Source organism: Festucalex cinctus, chromosome 3 (assembly GCF_051991245.1).
Source record: "Festucalex cinctus isolate MCC-2025b chromosome 3, RoL_Fcin_1.0, whole genome shotgun sequence".
Lineage (NCBI taxonomy): Eukaryota > Metazoa > Chordata > Actinopteri > Syngnathiformes > Syngnathidae > Festucalex > Festucalex cinctus.
Genome location: NC_135413.1, coordinates 12,657,919 through 12,680,031, shown reverse-complemented (window position 1 = coordinate 12,680,031; position 22,113 = coordinate 12,657,919). Strand labels below are relative to the sequence as shown.

Below are 22,113 nucleotides of genomic sequence, written 5' to 3'. Positions count from 1 at the left end.
ATGTAATTTTAACCCTCCCAATCACGTTCAACACATTTAAACAGACTTCCTAAAGTATTCCTTTGCTCCTGTTCCCACTCTCTTTCTCTCAAGAAATATTTGAGAAAAACTAAAAAACGTGAAACTAAACTGAAGGCGTGCAACCCTAAATTGCCTGAATACAATAGAAATATGAAGGATTGTTTATAAATGTGCGATATATTGCATCAGCTGCAGTGGCCTCACAACAATAGACCTTGAATGATGTGTGTGTGCAAATGTGCAGCGAGATATTTAAAAACTTCTGTCAAATGTATGCTCCTAGTAATTGGCACTTCACACTGAATCTTGCTGATAAGAAAAGTCTAAAACTAAATTCTATTTTACATGGTGTTCTGTTCTCCATCCTGCTATGGAGCATGGCAACATGACAGAAAGGAAGAAAGTGCATTCAAAACTTCCAGCCTGAGCTCTTTAAGAAGTTTGCCAGCAAGTTAATTAAAAGTACTAAATGATAAAGAGCTTTAGAGCTGGTTGTGACTGAGATAACCATTCACCTCTCTCCTCAATCTCGGCACACTGGTCCTCTAACTGACCTTGTAGGACCTCTGGGAGTATATACATCCTTGGAAAAGTTAACGCCTTGCTAACATATGCTGCTTGTCGCTTTATCATCACAGCAAGCAATGCAGTGTTCATGGTTAACATGGACATAGTAAAACAAACTTGTGAAATAGTCGCACACCTGCCACTTATCATGCTTCTTTGCATCGCTTCATTTAGTCTGCTGATGTCATGCAGCAAGGGCCTGGATTGAGTCTGAACTTCATGTACAAATGACATGTTAAATGATCCTCCAATACCTGAAAGAATTCACCTGCTCACTATATGTGACTCCTGCAGCCAATCTATCACAGTTGTGAACGCGCCATGCAGAGCAGCTTTCTGTCATTCAGAAAGATTGGAAAAGTTATGTGCCTTGTTCAAGGGCTCCTAAGCTATGCTTGGAGGACCATTTTCTTAAAACCAATCCAACATTTGTATTTTTTCACAACATATTGACTTATTTCATAATAAGTGAACTCCATGTTAGAATAGAAAGACAGACGAAGTGAAGCTTTTATAAATATTTTCCTGCCTGCCAATCTTCCTGTGTGTGTGTACACATACGCTAGCTTGTGTTGGTGTTGGAGAAGCAGCTCGTCTGGCAGGTGAATTGCTTCACTTGAACCGAAAAAACAAAACAAAAAACACACCATTCATGCTGTCAAACGAAAAGAAGCAGACATGGGCAAGGTTACAGTGTGTGGTTTGTTTGAGATTACATATGCATTTAACCTCTGTTTGTCTGTGTGGTATGCGGGGGTTTAGCCATGTGAAAGCATCTGGCCTGAATGTGCTCCTGCTGAGATTCAGGCCGTCTGTTTGGACACGACACAGCCAGTCAGAGTGTGAGTCCAGCTTGATGTTTTGTGGGCGTGTGCGTGCGTGTGCGCGCGTTTAACCACATCGTACAGAATCAGCACACACCGACCTGATCTCACACATAGTTTACAGGTTATCCAAGCTAACATTAGGCAGTGTAACTTGTTTGTAAACAAACGTATTCTTTGGCGTCTTGGAAAACCTTGGATAGCTTTTCTTCGAGGAATTTTCCCGGCCATTCGGGTTTTACATAATCGATCGAGTTGGACCTATGTGCAAATGTCCATGGCAATGAGCTTTAAACAAAAGGTGTGAGTAAGAAGTGTGTGCAATACATACATACATACATACATATACATATATATATATATATATATATATATATATATATATATATATATATATATATATATATATATATATATATATATATATATATATATATATATATATATATATATATATATATATATATATATATATATGGGCGGCACGGTAGTCGAGTGGTTAGCACGTCCGCTTCCCAGTTCTGAGGTCTCCGGTTCGAGTCCAGGCTCGGACCTTCCTGGGTGGAGTTTGCATGTTCTCCCCGTGCCTGCGTGGGTCTTCTCCGGGTACTCCGGTCTCCTCCCACATTCCAAAGACATGCATGGCAGGTTAATTGGGCGCTCCGAATTGTCCCTAGGTGTGCGTGTGAGTGTGGATGGTTGTTCGTCTCTGTGTGCCCTGCAATTGGTTGGCAACCAGTTCAGGGTGTCCCCCGCCTACTGCCCAGAGCCAGCTGAGATAGGCGCCAGCAGCCCCCGCGACCCTTGTGAGGAATAAGCGGTCAAGAAAATGGATGGATGGATGGATATATATATATATATATATATATGTATATATATATATATATATTTTTTTTTTAAGTGCGTGTTATAAAACTTTAGACCCTTCACCTTAACCGGATACTTCAGAGTCCCTCCAGTGTCATGAAGTTGTTGGGAGGACGGAGGGAGGATCAAAGGAAGGAAAGATGAAGCAAAGTGAAGTCCATCACCAACCAGGCACTACCCTCCACCCACAGAGTTACAAATTTAGAATCTTTCACCAACCCCAGATACGTCTGAATTCAGGATTAGGAAGACATCAAGAGACCAGAGCAAAGACTAAAGGAAGGAAGGAAGGAAGGAAGGAAGGAAGGAAGGAAGGAAGGAAGGAAGGAAGGAAGGAAGGAAGGAAGGATACCTCCCCTGATTCAGTGACCAGTGGGAGAAGAAAATTATTTTTGAATTTCAGTAGATGCTGGTGTGGTGGATCCTGCATGCATGAGAACCTCCACCAGAGGGTGGAAACGTCGACCTCAGCCTGAGTAATATATCAATTTAAACAACTTTTATATTTGATATTTACTCTACAGCCTGCTTGCCTGCACTTTCACCTTGTCAAATCCACAAAAATCACGTTACACCAGCGCCACAACTTAGACCTGCTGTCACTCCTTTGACTCTTTGGAATGCCTAGCAGGGGGCAGCGTAGTCTGCCAAATTCCTAAACACGCTAAACCAGACTTATAGATACTCCGTACAGTTTGTACGCTGTCTCCAAAAATATGGCCCTTGGAGTCTTGTCTAAAACCGCAACCCCCATTTGGGAAAGGTCGGAAATAAAAAGACACTTTTGCCTCTCTCAACTTCCATTTGAAAATTTTACATCTTTATTTTACTTAATAATTCTTATTTTTCGGTTGAGCCAGAATACATGAAATCCAACAATGTAGCCATTCAAGCAATGATTTCGTTGACTGACTTTATTCTTGGCATAGGCTGTTTGAGTGCTTATTGCCGTGACTCTGATGTCTGTGCATGGCCTTGAAGTGAGCAGATCCTCATTTGGGAACATGCGTGTAAGGATTAAAAAGAGGAAGGGGAGATGCATTGGGTGTGTACAGTGTGCATGTGAAATGCTCATCTCTCATCCAGACCCAGTGGGGGTTACAAAGCGACATAATGGCTGGTGTCTGTGCTGGAGCGATGGGAGGGGGGAAAAAAAGTTGGAGAATCCCGTGGAAAAGGAGATTCTGATGGAAAGACGCAACAGAAGGGGGAAAGGAAAAACAAACTGTAGCGTTGCCGAAGAAGGGAGGAGATATGGAGAGGTTGCAAAAGCGGGAGATTGAAAATGGGGAGGGATTGTGGGAGGAAAAGAGGTGTGATAGAGGCTGGGAGAGGAGCAGGCAATCTGGTGGATGGGCAAAAAGACAAAGGCAAAAGAGAGGAGAGTGGGATCTATCAGGGGGGCTGGTTCGACTTGCACACACTAAGCTGCATGCAGATTTCAGGTTTTAAGAGAGAGTTACCAGGCTGCCAAAGCGGTGCTTTTGAGCCTTGAAGACGCCGTGGAGAACGCAGAACCAGGAAGAGCTTAAGGACAAGCCAGATTGATAGACAGTGAGGAGAAGGAGGAGAGGGGGAGGCCGTCTCGGAGCTGGTGGTGAGCGCAGAGAGGGAGGAGAGAGGGAGCCGCGCCACGGGGAGGGGGTGAGGTATTTAAACGCTGGAGCAGGACAGCGCAGCCGAAGCGCTCAACTCCCTGAGTGAAGGTAGGACAGGGAGAGGAAGCAACAGAAGAACCCAGCTTCTTCCACACTTTTTCATACTTTGACTCCATATCACAACACACACAAACACGCACTTTTGGACTTTTTGCTCATCAGTGGACTCTCAAAGCTTCTCCCTGGAATCCTGCTACCTGTATCCTCTTTGCTCGTTCATTCAGCACTCCCCTCCAATCTACTCTCTTGCCCTCACGCTTTGAGGGCAAGATGGCAGCGGCGCGGGCCTCTCTCTGGGGCGCCTTCGGCTGTGCCCTGCTGGCCCTGGTTTTGGGGAGCGGCAGCATGGACTTCGGGGTGCCCCCTGCGAGTTTTTACCCCCGGTTCAACCCCTTTTTCTTCCTGTGCACACATCACGCAGAGCTGGATGGAGTTGGGGTGGCTGAAGGTGGAGGCGAGGTGCTGCTCACCCTTCAGATTATGGGCAACCCCACCGCCTACACGCCAGGACAGGAATACCAAGGTGTGTTCATCTTCTTTTTTTGAAGTGTAATAAAACATACGTTTTAATGTTTGTAGTTCAGGCTTCACCGATTCTGGTCCTTGAGGTCTGGAGTCCTGCAGGTGTTAGATGCTTCCGCCCACTACCAGCTCATCAGCATGCCTGATAACCATCCTAATCTTTCGTATCAGGTGTGTTGGTTGGAAGAAACTAAAATCTACAGGACTGCGGACCTCGAAGACCGGAATGGTGAACCCTGTTGTAGTTTGGATGTACTATATTCTCTTTTTTTGATTGTGAATTTTACTTTTTTTATTTAATATGAATTCATGTTTTCTCTATTTTTTTAATACTGAATTTCATTTGAAAAACACCATGATCAATTTAAAAAAGAACAAAAAAATCATTGGAGGAGTGAAGAAGTAACATCAACAAACCTACATGTCAAATTACACTTATTTGTGTTTATAGTCCAAAACACATATTTCAATCAAGTAACTTGCACTTTTCTGTGTGCGAAAGTGCAGTTTAGATCATGTTTTTATTATTTGGAAGTGTTGTTTATGTAACTGTTTAAAAAAATAGTGATACTGATTTGAGCAGCTTTAGTGTTTGACTAACCTGTGATCCGGATGCTCCGTGCGTAGGCAGCTTCTCCAAAGCATCAGAGAACTGAACGAGAGAAGTAGAGAGAGAGAGAGTGTGCAAAAACTGTGAGTGGCAATAGACAAAGAGAGAAAGGATCCGTCAAAAAAAAACATTTTGGTTTAATTAAACCGTGGTTGGAGTGCGAGACTGATTAATTGGGCTTTTCCCACGCTGATGCACTTGCACCTGGTTGTGGAAAAGTGATCCCCCACGATCGCTGCAACTGTGTCGCCTTTCACTGGCTCTCGTAACTTACTTAACACTGCGGACAGTGACCCTCGCGGGCCAGCACGCTTCTACAGAGGTCACGTTCCCATGCTACTCTCCTCTCCTCAAGAGTCGTGTATACAACTTTGATTTATATTACGGAGTTGATCTCACTCTCAAAGTAAAACAATATACATCATTTGTGTGTTCTTCTCCGGTTTCATTTCATTTTATGTGGCTGAGTTCTAACACTCGTCCTCTCTTGATTAGCAATGTTGTGTTATCTGAACAAATAAACTTCTTGAATTCAAATAGCATCTGGTCAGCTCAGTTTATTGTGAAAGAAATGATGAAGGCCAAGAAAAGCCAGTAGTTTGGAAGAATCAGTTTGAGCCTTTTTCTGGAAATTACCTAAGGATCAAGGCTTGAGTCAAGCACCTTTTAACTGAGGCCGGGCTTCGAGGGGAAGATTTGAATAACTGGCTGCTGGATGGGAGGGATGGCGCGCACTGAGCGGTTTAGATAATTAGCATTAGAAACGTGGTGGACTGGGAGGAGGGAGAGATTTAAATACGACCACGGAGTGAGGGGGAGATTTGAATGACGATGAGAGGATTGAGCCGATAAGATAGGAGCGGCGTGGCTTACACGGAAAAACGACAGGCTTCCAAGCTGCTCACTTTTCTTTTTCCGCCTGTGTTTTGGCCCATGATGGCGACTCATTGTTACATTTCTGCGGGTTTGACTAGGGAGGGTGGAAGACTGAATGGCAAGTGAACAAGTGAAACATGGCAGGCTTTATACCAAGTCAAGCAATATTTTTGCTTCTTCTTACTTACACATCTGTGCACATTCGCGCTTCCAAATGGAAGAGTGGAAGAAATATTGTGGTTTGAGAGCGGGGATAGAGTGATTATCGGCACTGGTATTTGGCTTTTTGACGAATAGCGGCATCAGCCTTTTTTTTTTTTTTTTTTTTTTTAACAAATAGGAAAGACGATCAAGCTGATTTAGCAGTTTTTATTTGTTGCAAACAATTTTTCTTGTCGAAAGAAATTTTGAACACGGTCAGACAGTTTTTCACTGTCTACATATATCTTTGCAAATAAAGTTGACTTGAGTAAATATTAATTATCTGCGATTGGCTGGCAACCAGTCCAGGGTGTACCCCACCTACTTCCCAAAGCCAGCTGAGATAGGCTCCAGAACCCCCCGCGACCCTTGTGAGGAATAAGTGGTCAAGAAGATAGATGCATGGATGGAAATATTAATTATTAATTAAATTAAAAATGTATTTCAGCATTTCCTGTAAACACATTACACAGAAAAAAACGAGTAGTACATTAAAGTATACCTAATGTTTTTAATTAACTGCAAATAAATGAAAAAAAAAAGTAAATATAATTATGAAACCAAGGTCATACTGTAATTACAAGGGCAAAAAGTCATATTTATCAGTGTGCTCTCAAACCACAATATTACTTCCACATTATATTTGGTAGCGAGCAAGCACAGATGTGACCTGTTAAATAAGAAGATGCAAAAATCTTGCTAGACTTCAAATACATCATGTTCCACTTGTCCATTTGCCATTTAGCCTTCGCGTCCTGACTCGTCAAAACTGCAGAAATGTTTGGTGCCATAATGAGGCAAAACACTGGACGGGGGAAAAAGTGATCAGCTTAGTGAGATAGCAGCTTAAGAGGTCAATTTAAAACTGGCCTTACTTCACATAGCTTTTCATTTATGTATTTATTTAAATTGTCACTAAATTTCATAAAATATGCCGCTGACATTGGGAACAGTGCACTTTTTGTATTTTGTTTGAAATTAAAAATAAGTGAAAGTTTAACATTTCAGTTATGTATAAACATTTTGGAAACTTGATTGACTGCATATAGAAAATGTGGGCATTTCAACAGTTTTTAATTTTTTTATTTTGACACTAGTATTTTCTCCTTTACTGCAAATAAATATTGGCTAGAAATAGCGGTTATTAGCCGTGAAAAAGATACTTTAGTCAATCACTATTTGAGCGTTTCATCCAGGTGTTATTCACACATGCACAATGAGCCCCATTGCCTAACTTAATATTTGTTAATTTCTAGAAGAATAACTGTCATTTATTTGGCTTGGCTTGATCTAAATTGCTTTTACGAGATCAGTGGCCCTCACTTTTGGTAAACGTGGTTTAATTAATCTCCCAAAAGCAACATGTGATCTAACCAGAGAGCGAGCTCCATGAGGAAATGGTGGGTGGCAGGCATCAGAGATGTCGGCCATGTGTTTGGCAAAGGTTTGTACAACAGAATGTCGAAGAAATGCGATCCCAGCATGTTTACAGAGGATGTTTGATAGCCACACTGAAATGGTGAAGCATTTAAAGGAAGATGGAAAGAGGTGAAAGCCTAACAAAACATCCAAGCTTTCAACACCAAGCAGAAGTAAGATTCTGCACGGCCCGTTTGCTTTACAGTAATTGAGTTTCTGACCTGACCTCACTGCCTCCTCCAGTGTTGCTGCGAAGCGATAAGACTGGGATGTGTGGGCAGTGCACTGTGTGTGCGTGCTGTAGATTACTGTATTAAGTTATCAGAATGCAATGGTCAAGAAAGGTTACTGCTAGCGCCGCAACTGCTGCCAGAATTGTGGTGGGAAAACAAAATGCGGAGAGAAATAGAGTTTTTGGAAACGAAAGAGAAGGAGCAATGAAAAGATTGTGTGCTCTTCAGGTCTGCGCGAGACAAAAGCAGGTGTCACTCACACGAACAATCACGCTGCCCACGTCTGCACTTATCTTCAGGAGGGTAGCGCAGGAAGGTCACGTTGGGATCGGAACTGTCCTCAAAATAACCAACAGGTCATTTGCAACACTTGGGAAACAGATTTCTTGGTTGGTTAATGAATTTCCAGCCAAATGGATGGACCAAGGGACGAGATCTGGATGAAGGTTCCCATTGAGAAATTTACATTTTTATTTTTTTTTTACGTCATGAGGGCACTGTGGCATGAACTGAAAAGACAACCATTTAGTCACTGTACTAAAGATCAATCTACGTTATCTCTTGTTGACTATGATATCATCACTGTAAAAATGTTCCCTATACAGCAACATGTTTGGAAAAAAACAAAAACAAAAAAAGCTCAAATTTATTTGATAGTAATTACATTAGATAACATTGCCCAACTGATTTTCATAAGTCATGCAGTACAATTTGAAAGCCCATTGGAAACATTTGTGGGGAAGAGGTGTCCTGTAAGTCAGTAGTGAATAAGCTGGAAAAATGGATGTGCTGGAGCAAGAATGGGGCCAGATGCTTTTTGTTACGTTGATGGATTTGCTGCAGTTTGTTGATTGCACCCTTGTTTGACATGATGTGTTCAGTTGTTGTGAAAGTCATAGTTGTGTCAGCTTCTTCAAAGCCGGGTTATGTCAGCCCAGTGCGCCAATATGACGTCATTTTTGTCTAAAGTGGTTTTGGTCTTTTGTTTAAAATGTCACTTGGCATATGATGTTGGCCTATTTTGTACTCATTATCCATCATGCATAATAATGACATCAAAATTTGTTTCTACACACAATTTAACTTTGTCACCCACTGGGGAAACATATTGGATTCATCGTTTTCAATTTCAGTTGGCTGTCTCTCACTCCAGAAATTTCATTTTGTCCGCACGGCACAGATCACAGTTTTTTTTGTTTTGTTTTTTCCTCAAGATACTCAAATATTGTGGGTTTGTAATAGAATCCAAGGTCTTAAAGGCCAAAAATGTGATCCCTTTCTCCAATTCTGGTGAAGTTAGTTTTTCCTCATCGTATGAATGTCATTGAAAAGACAGTTAATAGTTTCAATTGAGCTGACCCTAATATTGAAACCTGATTTGGTTTCACAACTTGTAAGGTACAGTACATGCTATATCATAAACAATGTAAGAATGTCTGGAGTTATAGTACATTGTTGTCTTGTGCGATCAGACATTCATTTCAAGCTAGTCAGCAATGCGTCTTTAATATAGAGCATCTCAGAAGATATTCCTTGGGCATAACTACTCTATTGCTGCTTTCAAACATATGTTCAAAAATGATAACTGGAGGAGTCGCATGTTTCAACAAATGCTGGAAACAGCAAAAGACTCTATTGTTTGTGTCCAAATCATAAACAGACCGGGTGACCACAGAATAAATTAGTGCTTACCCTGACGACGCCTTGCAAATACAACAAACATACAATTTCTGGTGTGTGAGAACATGTCTGGCATGGACATTCTCCTGATTTGTGCTAAATATCTGAAAGGGACAACAACGCTGGCCCAGATTTTCAGTCTCAAATGAGAAAGTTGCTGGTCAATGGTTTCTGAAGGGATCCAGAGTAAGTTAATAGACTAAATTCAGGATTAGAGGAGTCTTTTCTTTTTTTTCCTTTTTTCGTTAATTAAACAAGTTATTAAACCAAAACAGGTGTACAGTGTTTTCTCCACTTGTAAAACCAGCTTCCGATGATTACCTGTCAGATGATAGTAAATCTTTTCGGCTGTTCACAAGCCCGCCACCTTCATTACAAGTCTTTTCCAATTTTTTTTTTCTGCAAACACTGTTGATTTATTTCTGTAGAAGAACACGGCAGCCATGTTGAAGCAAAGGTCAGCAGCACAAGGCCTTGTTTAGGCTTTGGAAAAGCCGATGTTATCAGACCAGGCACTTGGCCTTATCAGTAAAGCAACACAGAGATGTCATGGAAGCACTGCTCCCATCTTCAAGTTGTTAGTTGCTACATGCCAAAATGGCACTAGTGTCGTCTGTTGTCACTTTAGTTTCGTGTCTGATGTCATGCTCACCCAACAGCACCTCACAATCTTGAGAGCTGTTAAGGGTTTGACTTCGGACCCTTTTTTATTTTTTTATTTTTTTATTTTTGGTCAGTTTTTTCCATCTTTTTTCTCCCTCCAGCTTCTCACTTCTCTGTAGCGCATGCTTACTTAAAAGAGTTGTTGCAAGAATTGGTCTGTGAACCAACAAAAGGCTGGCCTAGTTTGTATGCAGTCATCCAATTTTGGGGAACAGGGGAGACTGAAAGGGAGGCAAGAGAGACACAAGTGGAGAGGGGACAGGGGCTAATGGTTTAATGGGGCTCTCCTGTGAGCAAAGTAAAACCAACATGCGGCGCGTAGTTGCACTTTAAAGTGTACCGAACCCTTTGAATTCATTAACTTCGCAGCTCTTCAGTCACTCAGCCTCCCGCTGCTTTGTCTGAATAGGTCACTTCACTGAGTTGAGGGAAATGTGTCAAGTGCAGTATGTTTGCATGGGCGTGCTACGTGTGTTTGGGTGTTCCGTCGATGTGGACAATGAATGGCGATGAAGCATTTAAAGAGCATTGTGTTATCTGAGATATGTCCGTTTCTATTGTGTGGAGGAGCAGATGGGCAAGAAATGAGAATGGATATGCACTTGGAATCTCCCCTTTGTCACACATGCGTGCTTGGCCATGCACGCAGCTCTCAGCTCATAGTGGGTGATCCATCATTATAAAGAGACAGGTCAGATGTTTTGCGAACTAAACAGATATGCCCTGATTATCAGAATTTAGAATTCGTTAGATCAGTGTATAGCAGGAAAATGACTCGGCTTTTATTCCCCCCTTTCCCAATAATTGGCAGGTGATTGACATTTACTGTATGTAAAGTGGCAGTCTGTAGGTTCTGCTGTGAAAAGGTTTGAGAACTGAATGTTGCATTGCTGAAAGAATCTTCCCCAATCATCCTTTTTTTTTTTTTTTTTTTTTTTTTTAAACCAGCTTGTGTGCTGCAGGTTTGCTTGAAAAGCAAGAAGCCATCGAGTGCATCTCTGTGATGAGGTGTGTTCCTCTTCCTGTCTTATTTAGGCAAGCGGCACTGAGCTCTGCCTCTTACATTTTTTATTGTCCGTTTCCTCAATGGACTCTTTTTTTCCTTTTTTCTTTCAAGCCAAAGCATGCAAGCTCTTAACAAGCAAATGCAAATTGTGTTTTCAGTAACTTTCATTAGTGGGCAGATGAGTGGGTGTAAGTACTTTCAGGATGCGGAAGAGCATGCGTGTCTGTTGATTTACAAACTGGGCTGCACACATAGACGCAAGGCTGCTGCGGTTCAAGCATGCACTTGCTTCCCCTGTGCCTCTTTGTGGTTCGTGAAGGATTATGTTTCAGGCAGCATAAGCATCCACAAAAATTTCACTAAACAACCCATCCAAAATATTATTTTCCGCACTTTGCAGCACAAAAGCATTGCTGTTTTTTTTTTTTTTTTTTTTTTTTTTTTTTTAAGAACATCATTCACATCTTCATATACCCAAGGTCATTACTTTTCAGGAAATAATACCAAAATGTTAACCAAACAACACATCATTCAAGTGAAATGGACATCAACAGAACACCAGCCCAAAATTATGTTGAATTGCTAACTTAAAAAAAAAAGAAAAAAAAAAAGGCAAACTTATTGCAGTCATTGATCACAGTCTGCACTCACACCGACCTCTGCCAAGACAAAAAGCAGCTTTCACTACATCACAAAGGCAAAAGACTGTGGTTACATGTTTTCAAATCATCTTCCAAAACTCTTTTGCACAACTCTTAGAGCAATGAATGATGCAATAAATAAAATGATGAGTTGTCTAAAGCTTAAATGAATCTGCACGCACTTACTTTCATGGTTGACAAGTTCCTTCTGCACCAAAGTTTTAGGGTTATCCATTTTTAATGGCATACTCAATTGTAACTAACATCGCTATCTTTACTCATTATCATCTAAAATACATTTAGATGTAAAATCTTGAGGCAACATAATGTCACAGTGATGAAGGAGGCAGAGTTTTACGACACTTCACAAAGAGTGGAGTTAATTAGTTTTCAAGGTTTTTCAGTTTAAACAGTTTTGAATTGTTTAACAATGTGTATAATAAACGTAGTGGGGACATACCATTGGTATTGATTTGTGGAAATTCAAATTTATCATATATGGACATGAGAGGCTTCAGAATGTGAACAGAATGTATGTACACCACCACTCACACAAATTCAGCTGCGATCGGCTCCAGTCAATGAGAACAAGTAAAAAAAAAAATAAAAAAAAAATAAAAGGTTGATTGATTGATTGATTTATTGATTGGTTGAATGATTGATTGATACAACTTTACAGTGAAAACTTGAATTTAAAATTTTGGTGCTAAATCTGTCAAATAATTGCCATTTCTGATTTGCATTTTTACAGTTTCTTGAATAAAAAAAAAAGATAACTACACGTACACTATATGAACAAAGGTGCTCTGACTATATAAAATCTGAAAACAGGGTGCTGAACCCCACCTGTTTCCTATTATGCACATTCATAAAATCCTTCCTTATTGTGAAATAAAATGGGTTTTGTTTTTTTGTTTTTTTAATTCAAAACATAATGTAGGTATAGGGATTACTGGTGGGCAAAATGAACAGGAATAGTAGCCTTTTCATGATATCTGGTTCTCTTCACCTTGAATTAAAAAAAGAGTTGTAGTCATTGTTATTGTATTCTTACGGAGCCCCTAAGGTGACATGGTAGAAAAAACAACAACTTTGCGTTCCCTCGCAAAACATTTTGCGTTCCCTCGCAATCTCAGCATCTAATGTACACTTGAGGTCATTCTTTGTGAATCATCATAAAGCACGTGCACAATACAATTAATAGTAAAATTAAGAAAAATTAAAGCTATATTACGGCAAGAAATTTGAGTCCCCAACGTTTGGTTTAAGATAGAACCCAAATACTGTGATGACTCGATTGAGTCGATAAAGAATTGATCCCAAAAACGCAGGCTCAGAGGAGGAAAACAATCTCGTTTTATTCCTTTGGATGAACCGAGGGAACAAAGCTTGCTCGCAGGCAAGACCACGAGGTTAACAGAAGTGCTCTTGCACACAGGCAAGGAACACGGAGGTAACACAAAACACTTGCAAAAGGCAAGGACGGAATAGAGAACACAAAACACTTGCAAACGGCAAGGAACGCGAACGGAACAAAAAACACTTGCGACAGCAAGGAGGAATAACATAACCAAAACACTTGCAAACGGCAAGGATAACTAACGTAACGAAAAACACTTGCAAAAGGCAAGGACTAGAAAAACTCAAAACACTTGCAACCGGCAAGGACTACTCGAAATGCACACGGAATCAATCAACACGGAAATACAAACAAAAGGCGACGCGGATATACACACGTGAATACAAACTAAACTAAGGACGACAGCAGATTCAAAACTTTACCAAACAGGAGAACGCGGAGAACACTTGGACACAATGGTGAGCAAATAATAATCCGACAGCGTGCAGTGCTGCTCGGAGTCCTTTTAAAGTCTTGATTGCCAACTTGATGCAGGTGTGGGGCTGGGAAACGCCCCCCTCGTAATTGGCACTGAAAACACACACACAAGAGCACAACAGGGCTGAGAACCGAACCATGACAAATACAGCAAAACAATGAAAAAACCAGAGGCCCCAGAAATGAACCTTGTGGAACACCAGACGTTCTGTTATACAAGTGACCTGATATTGCACATATTTGTCCGACCACTTTCTTGTTCTGCTCGACATATTATGAAAGGATTACAACAATAAAGGATGCACACAACGTACCATCACAACAGTCAAAAGTCGACTAGTGAGTCCACCAAATTCCCTGCAGCACAGATAGGCCAACCAAGTAAGCGTGATCAACTGCAGCCGGTGATGGCCAAGTGGGGCCTATCATCACAAAAATATTAGTTTTGACCTCCGCTGAACCCCTGGGACTAATTCATTGAACCCAAGTTAAGAACCAGTCATTGCGTCATAGTGTATCATCGATGACATCATCATGACAGCAAAATTGGTGCATCTTTCAGATAGTCAAAGAAAAGCGAGTTTTTCTACATATTAGTGCAACATTTAACATTTTTTTTGTTGCACACATAACCTCCCCTTTTCCTCCACACCATTGTTTTGTCATTTCTCAGCACACGTACGCACTACTGTGTGTTTATGCAAAGTCATGCTAATGCCTCCCTCATAACAATGGCCCTGTATTCATTTTCCTGGTGGCCAACTAAGTGTCCTTTGGGTGCACTTTGAACCATCTCCTCCTTCCTCGTCACCCCGAGTGATTGCCATGTTTTTTTATGCAGTAGTTTCCCAGTCGCTGCTGATTAGTGTGTCAACCATACCCACAGCCTCTTCCTCTCAGAGAATGGAGCTTCTGTTGGTGGATGGTCCACCTCCCTTTGCCACTTCTTCTCCCACTCAGGAACCTGGAACCTCCCCCTGGTGCCTGACAGCTCAGTAATCCCTACTAGGGGGGGCAACGTGTCGTCTGTGGTGATAGCATTCAGCGGGTCTTGTCGCGCCTCAGGAGACTCACTACACAGTAGGCGACGTGGTGCAACTAGCAGGGTGCTGGTGACTCGGCGCGTGGCGCTCGCGGATTAGCCTTAGCCTCACACCCCCCTTTTTTTCCAGCACCGGCCCCCTTCAAAAAGCCTGGCCCACTAGTGCTCGAATTGGCAGGCTGGCAGAGGCAGATTACACAGCCCCTCGCATGCACAGCTCAAACATCCTCCTGTCCAAAGTGACAGCATGGGTGAGGGGGTTGGTGTTTACAGGGGTCTGAAAATATCTAATTCTCCTAATACTCTGTGTGAAATATCCACCATCCCCACATAAATGCTATATAACTTCAGACCCCACAGATTTGTGTCATCAGTTAGCTTCATACAGTTTGGTTTAACTTTAATTGCCTGTATTACATTTCTGAGGTTGGTGGCTCGAATCCGTGCTCCGGCATTCATGTTTGGAGTATGCTTGTTCTCCCCATACTAGCGTGAATTACCCCAGGTTTCTTCCTACAGTCAAAAAACATAAATGTACAAATGACTAAATATGAATGGAAAATTACCTCTGAATAGTGAAAAGAAAAAGACAAGCGATGATGATGATGATGATATGTTGACTCAGAAAGGCTGCTAAATGAATAACACTGAGCTCTAAATAAAAAACAAACAAACAAACAAACAAACAAACAAACAAACAAACAATGGCCTACATCTGTGGCGGTGGCATGAACACTACAATTTGTTTGTTGTTTCTTTCGCAAAGCACAAAATTCCATATGTCTTTGCTATATAAACAAAGGAGTTTGTTTAAACACGTTAACGTATTTTAAAGTGAAACATTTTATTTAGTTGCACAAGTTTAAGTAGAGTTGCAAATCATCGACACTTCCTCATTGACTCAAGATGTACTTTCTACATTGATTCTGCTGACGTATTGTTTAGTAATAGACAGCGTGAAACTCGATTAAACCATAATATGCTGTATTTACATTCTGCCAGTTTATTAGTAACAACCGTTTTTGAAATGGGTGCATTTTAAGCATATAAAGGGCTCTGTTTATATGGGAGCGCCGTCATGTCATGAACACAACAGACATATATATATATATATATATATATATATATATATATATATATATATATATATATATATATATATATATATATATATATATATATATATATATATATATATATATTTGCAGTATATATACAATATTGCAAATAGTCAAATGAAATCTGATGAATTATTTAAAAAAAAAAAAAAGACTCTTAAACTAGGTTCGCAGCCATTTTACTTACTTTATCAGAACCACCCATACTGTAAGTAAGTATGTGCAACTGTCTCGTTCTTAATTTTGAAATGATGCATTATTTTCTGAATTTACTTCTCTGGAAGAGAAAATACAAACTAGTTTAGAATGTATAGTTCTTAACTAAACTGTACAGTTGCTACTTGGTTCACTGTAGCGAATAATCCAGATTCTTGCTTCTTGCTCTATTTTACTAAGTGTGTTTATAGAGATGATCTTACATGGTCTGGCTTGAAGAAAAAAGGCTGGGAATTAAATAGGCCTATGTTAATTACCACCACACTTTTCTAATTATCCATCCATCAATTTCCTTGATTGCTTATTCCCCACAAGGGTCGCGGGGGGTGCTGGCGCCTATCTCAGCTGGCTCTGGGCAGCAGGCGGGGGACACCCTGGACTGGTTGCCAACCAATTGCAGGGCACACAGAGACGAACAACCATCCACACTCACACGCACACCTAGGGACAATTCGGAGCGCCCAATTAACCTGCCATGCATGTCTTTGGAATGTGGGAGGAGACCGGAGTACCCGGAGAAGACCCACGCGGGCACGGGGAGAACATGCAAACTCCACCCAGGAAGGTCCAAGCCTGGACTCGAACCGGAGACCTCAGAACTGGGAAGCGGACGTGCTAACCACTCGACTACCGTGCCGCCACTTTTCTAATTGGTTCAATTAAATTAGAAATAAAGGAAAAGGCTTTTAAAAGGATCCAGCATCAGAAAAAAGTACCTTGTTGTCTTTAATTACTCCAATTAGTGCTTGTAATTACAAATCAATCCCTCCCCTCTAATTTATGCACCACATCTCCCTTCACATTGCTCACTTCAGCTTTTCTTCATTCAACTCAATTGTTTTATACCTAAGGGCTATGGAGGCACATTTACTCATGTCAATAGTTCACCAAGCTGGCTATGATCTGTAACCTTGACGCCAGAAGGAGCAAGGAGAAGAGAGGGGAAAAGAGATGCAAAATATTGCTTCTTCCTTTCCAACAAGCAGGATGTCTTCCACTTCCATTAAGAGCCAATCTCCTGTTGAGCTTCAAGATTGAGCAAATAAATTAGAGTCATCATTTAAGGCTGAATGACATCTGTGCACTGTCTCGAAGATGTGAAAATATTCATTGTTCTGACTAACCACTATTGAAACAGTCACATCATTATTGGCGGAGTTGTTTTTAATGGATAGTTAGATGACATCTGTTATTTGAGTTGCTGAGCTAAATGATTCATTGACTGTACAGAACTATAAATTACGCTATTTCCCCCACTGTGCTTGATTCAAGATGGAATACAAATTTCAAAATAAGAAAGTAATCTATACTGACTTACTGTGTAATGTTGAAAAGCCAGATACTGTATCGTGCCAGTTCTTTGTAGTTTAGACAAATGTAAAGTAAGCAAAACATCCTCATTAATTCTTTGATGGTGTCACTTCTCACTTAATTATTTGGAAAAGAACATATAGTTATGTCATTTACTAACATTAAAAAGAGCATTTAGATGTCTCATCCAATAAGGATGTGTAAATAGTTAACGCAAGTGCAGACAATGCTAAACTTTTCTGTTAAGCCTCAGTGAGCTGGACAGGGCTGCAAATACAGGCAAACGCAGTAAAAAGTAATACCCCAGGGATGTGTCTGAGAAAGATTTGGAAGTATTTAATGGCTTGGATTGATTGTTATAAACAATTGGAAGATACCTTGGGGATATATTTGTGGTCAACTCCAACCATGCATTTCTAGTTAACGTGTTTAACATTTCACTAATGACATGGACTGTGGTCTTCCCCCACACATGATTTAATGTATAATGTGATGTTGCAAAAGGGAATATCTCTTAAAACAATGGTGGCGTGAACCGAAGGGTTACAGTAAATAAACAGCCAGAAGTCATTCTTGCCATATCCACTAAACTGGAAACCTCAAGAATGTTTGTAGTACCAAAACACATACTGTATATTTAGTGAGTGTTGCAGTGGTGTCGATCTTTTCTGATAAATTTGGACTCAGATTCCCTACATTTGAGCACCAATACCGGTACTTTCTATTCCTTTGTCAAAACAGTGTTGTAACCTCTGTGGATGATGACACCAGGTAAAGTTGGCCCTGGATAAGCTCGTGATTGATTAATTGACTTCAGGCAAGAAAACAGACATAAAGCATTAACAATGATGACACAACAGATTCGGGGGAGAAACATATCCCTGGTGACGGGCTAAAACCTCATAAGTCGCAATGTGGAAAATCTATTTTTTACTTTATTTTTTTAAATCTATACTTTCAGTCAGTCCATATGCACGGGTGACTTTACGAATTATTGACCAATCAAATGTGTTTAAAATGGCTTGCTCTGCTTGATGATGCAATGTTACTGGTTGAACAAATATGCCATTTTTGGAGTCTACTGAAAAGTGATGGTTTCGGAGGTACAACGATTTGGCCCGACAACATTGATATTCCCCATCCATGGCTTCGAGAATATTTTGCATCTGGCACCAGTCATAAAAACCACATGCTCCTGGAATTAAAACGTTGTAGCTAATCTTTAGATTAGCTTGGAAAACTAGTGCTGTAGTCAAGACCACACCAACCATTCCACAAGCATTCAGCTTTCAAGCATTCCTACACAATTTCTCCAGAAATGGCACTTTATCTAGTTGTTTATCATTAGCCTAACTAATCATTAGCATTTTTTGCTAGTCAATTTACATTAGCAAAGGAAGGGGAACACTTTGTTTTGATACCAAAAAAAAAAACTTATGTCAATGCCAAAAAAGAAAAAAAAAAGCGGACTTTTTTCATTATGCTGAGTTAGCAAAACGGGTATTGTCTCCTGTTAATACCTGAGCTGAGTCATAATACAGTTTCCCATTCAGTATGCCAACTCCTCACTGTCGGGAGTTGTGCGGTCACGGCTCGCTAAGTTGTGAGGCAGCACTGGGGTAATGGAAGTTGGGGACAGTCCAACTGTGGGAAATAAAGAAAAGGAGGTCAAGTTGTTTAGCGTGGCCAAAGTGGGATTGCTGGGTTTGCCCCTTGGTGTGAGAGAGGCAATGAGGTTGTACGGTTGACAAGTTGGCCCAGATTACCTTCTTCTTGTTTCCTATTAGGGAGGCTCCCAGTGGAGCAGGTCATACGGGAAGGAGGAACACTTGGGTGTTTATCCATTTCTGTTTGTTTTGTACTTGTACAACTGTGCCAGCTTTTCATTGATCTTGAGGTTTTGCTTGCAATTGTACGCTTTGGTGTGCGGTACCTGATTTACACTAAAACTACTTAACTGATTTCACCAAACTTGGAGGAAGAGTGGGTTATAAACCAAGAAGATAAAACTTGAAATTTAGACAGATATCGCTGATGCTTGAAGCTTGAAAAATGAAAATTCATGAATGTGTACAAGTCGGTGTCGATCCAAATTCTAAATAAGGATTATCCCACCACAGCAGAAGTTTGTGCTCCAATGAGTATTATTCCAGTTTGAATGTTCATTTTATTTGTGGTATTTCCTCATTTGTGCTGAAATCAGTATTTCCACAGAATTTGTACAGGATTGTGGTTTAGTGTCTTAAGCCAATTTGCTACTTGACTGTGTTTGAGCATCCCTTCGGATTTTGTCTTGCTGCTGGTAATTTCAACTTCTACAGTATGTACAGTATGTACGTATACTGTTTGTTTTTTCAGTTTGTTTCCTGACGATGTCGCTTTTTGCAGTCATTTGACCAGTTCATTATTGCTTACATACAGTAAGTGAAGGGTGCTGGACAAGCTGCAATCTGAGGCTGTGTCTTGGTCTGCAGAACACATGGTGTTGATCATGAGGACAGCTCACTCTCCAGTCCTGGCAGTCACCAAGCGACAGAGGGAACAAATCATTGCGTTCCTGAACCCTAATCCAATATAACCATTTGCAACAACCGCTAATACTGCATCTATTGCTGAATAATATGCTGATTGTGTTTTGTTTCATGTGCAGGATATTAATACAGCAAATCTATGATCTTTTGTTGCCTTTTGGTTCTTACATGCCCTCTGCCCCTAATTTCCATGTCATCCTATCAGGATTTAAAGCGGGCATATGTAGAATTTCTTTTTCACAATTTCAAACTGTTTTCTGGTGTTTTAATACCATGTCAGTGACGTGTTTTTGTCAAAATACCCCAAGGATAAGAAATGACTGCACACTTTATACCAGATTTCTTTAAGCCTCTCAGAACTCATCCTATGCCACAGTTTTGTATACAATCATGACTGGGAAGTGGAGCAATGGGGTTGAATGAGGCTTAGGACATCGGACCCCGTAGTGTGAATGTAAAGGATAAACATGAGTGACCATTAAGAGAAAAGCATTTTCCCTCGTGGAGACACCACTTCAATAGACTCCATGCAGAGTCAATTTGTGTGTGGATCCATGATGTAGCAGACATGTCACAATCATGAATATAATTTAAGCTAATGCTAATATGTGCTTAACAAAATCTATGTCAGCTCTGCTTGACCTTGGGTTAAGTCAATTTTAAGCAGAAATGCAAAGAACTGTTAAAACCGCTATAACTTTCTACCAAGTCTTTGTAGCAGAATGATGTTAAACACTTGTGCTTACTCATGTCTGATATTTTGTTGCACAGCCTTATATGAATGCAGACAGACTTATGCATTTGCATTGTAGCACAACGAAGTGTGATTGTGACACATATTATGTGTGAAGAACAGAAGGCTTGTGACTTCACGGCTGTTGCAAGGGTGAAGCGAAGCCAAGTTAAGGAAGACGGGAACCTTGTTAGAGATACAGTAATGATGCACTTTGGAATCTCTGGCTACTGTTGCAAGAGCTTTTGTAAACTGGTCCTCTGGGATAAACTGTTTGGAGCCTTATGCAAAAAGTGTTGGACATGTTGTCATTAAGCAGACCTGTAGAAACTCGGTGTCCAATAGGTTGCTTTTGATTGAGTATCTCACAGCAGATGGCAGTGCCAGCAGGCCAAGATGGTGCCAGAAGGTTACGCAATGGAATGATGCCTCTAAGACCTGACTGGAACACCGCATGACACATACATGCAGGGAAACACTTCCCACGCAGGCCCTTGATAATATCACAGATACAGTACATCCATACTTAATAATGGATTTTATGGAAGTTGCTAAATACTATTTAGATCCTTCCATATGCTTAATGGTGCCGTGCACCGGTGAGTGACAGTTTGAAGCATTTGAGGAAGCTTATGGTGAAGTGCATGGCACCCTGACCCTGCTGCCATGGTCACACAAACAGATGGAATTGTAGCTTCCCCATGGCCCGGTCTTCATTTCCGGGTCCTCTCTGGGCACGTGCGGGTCTGCCTGTGGGATATGGGTCAGATGGTCAGCTATCTTTATCGAAAGCTTTGCCAAGAAAAGATCCATTCATTTGGAAAGGAAAAGGGTGTTCTCTTGGCTTCTCGCTTTTTTTGTGGTTTTTCTGTCTGAGAATATTTGGGTTACTATGCGGCTTGCTCTACATTGCCATCGCAGAACCTTTAGCGCGGCGACTGCGGTGGAGCTTATGAAAGTGGGCGTGTTTGTACACAAGAGCATTTAAAAAAGGAACCATTCAGGCCCCGCCAACCACGCCAGGAGGACTTCACTGAAAGCAAGCAAGGTTGAAACGTAAATCAGTTTTTCTTACTTTCCAGCGCCGCTCTAATCCTCCTCCATGCTGATTCCTAAGAATGAGCCCATGCCAGCAGGCTTTGCCAACCACGGTGGCGAGCAAGCTTTTCAACGCCGTCAGGAGACATTATTGTTGTTTTAACTTGCAAGTGGGCGCTGTTAAACTGGAGCCTAAAAATGATTGCTTACCCAGCATACAGTGATCCATTCACATTAGTAAAACACTCTGAATATATTTATTTTGTATATATATTTTGTCTTTGTATATTCCTATGCTCAGGTACATTCGTTAGTGGATTCATAACCACAGCTCTTATGAATGAGCTGGAGTCTATGATATTTGCTGCATTACTCTTTTAAAAGCGTCTTCCAAAGGAAGTATGCACATGCATTGCAAAAAGACATGGGATGAATTTGTTAAAAAAAAAAAAAAATGAAGTCATCCGTCACATCCATTATTTTAGCTTAGACTGATTTA

The 22,113-nt window shown here is 40.8% G+C and overlaps 1 protein-coding gene across 5 annotated transcripts in view; it reads left to right on the top strand.

Annotated features, from left to right (window-relative positions):
* Window positions 1–3,948: 3,948 nt before the first annotated feature.
* reln (reelin) overlaps window positions 3,949–22,113 on the top strand; it is a 114,249-nt gene continuing 96,084 nt past the window's right edge. For all 5 annotated transcript variants that reach the window (XM_077515883.1, XM_077515881.1, XM_077515882.1 and 2 more), the window contains exon 1: window positions 3,949–4,460. In XM_077515883.1, the coding sequence (XP_077372009.1) occupies window positions 4,208–4,460 (253 nt within the window). In that variant the 5' untranslated portion in view covers window positions 3,949–4,207. The remainder of the gene's footprint in view (window positions 4,461–22,113) is intronic.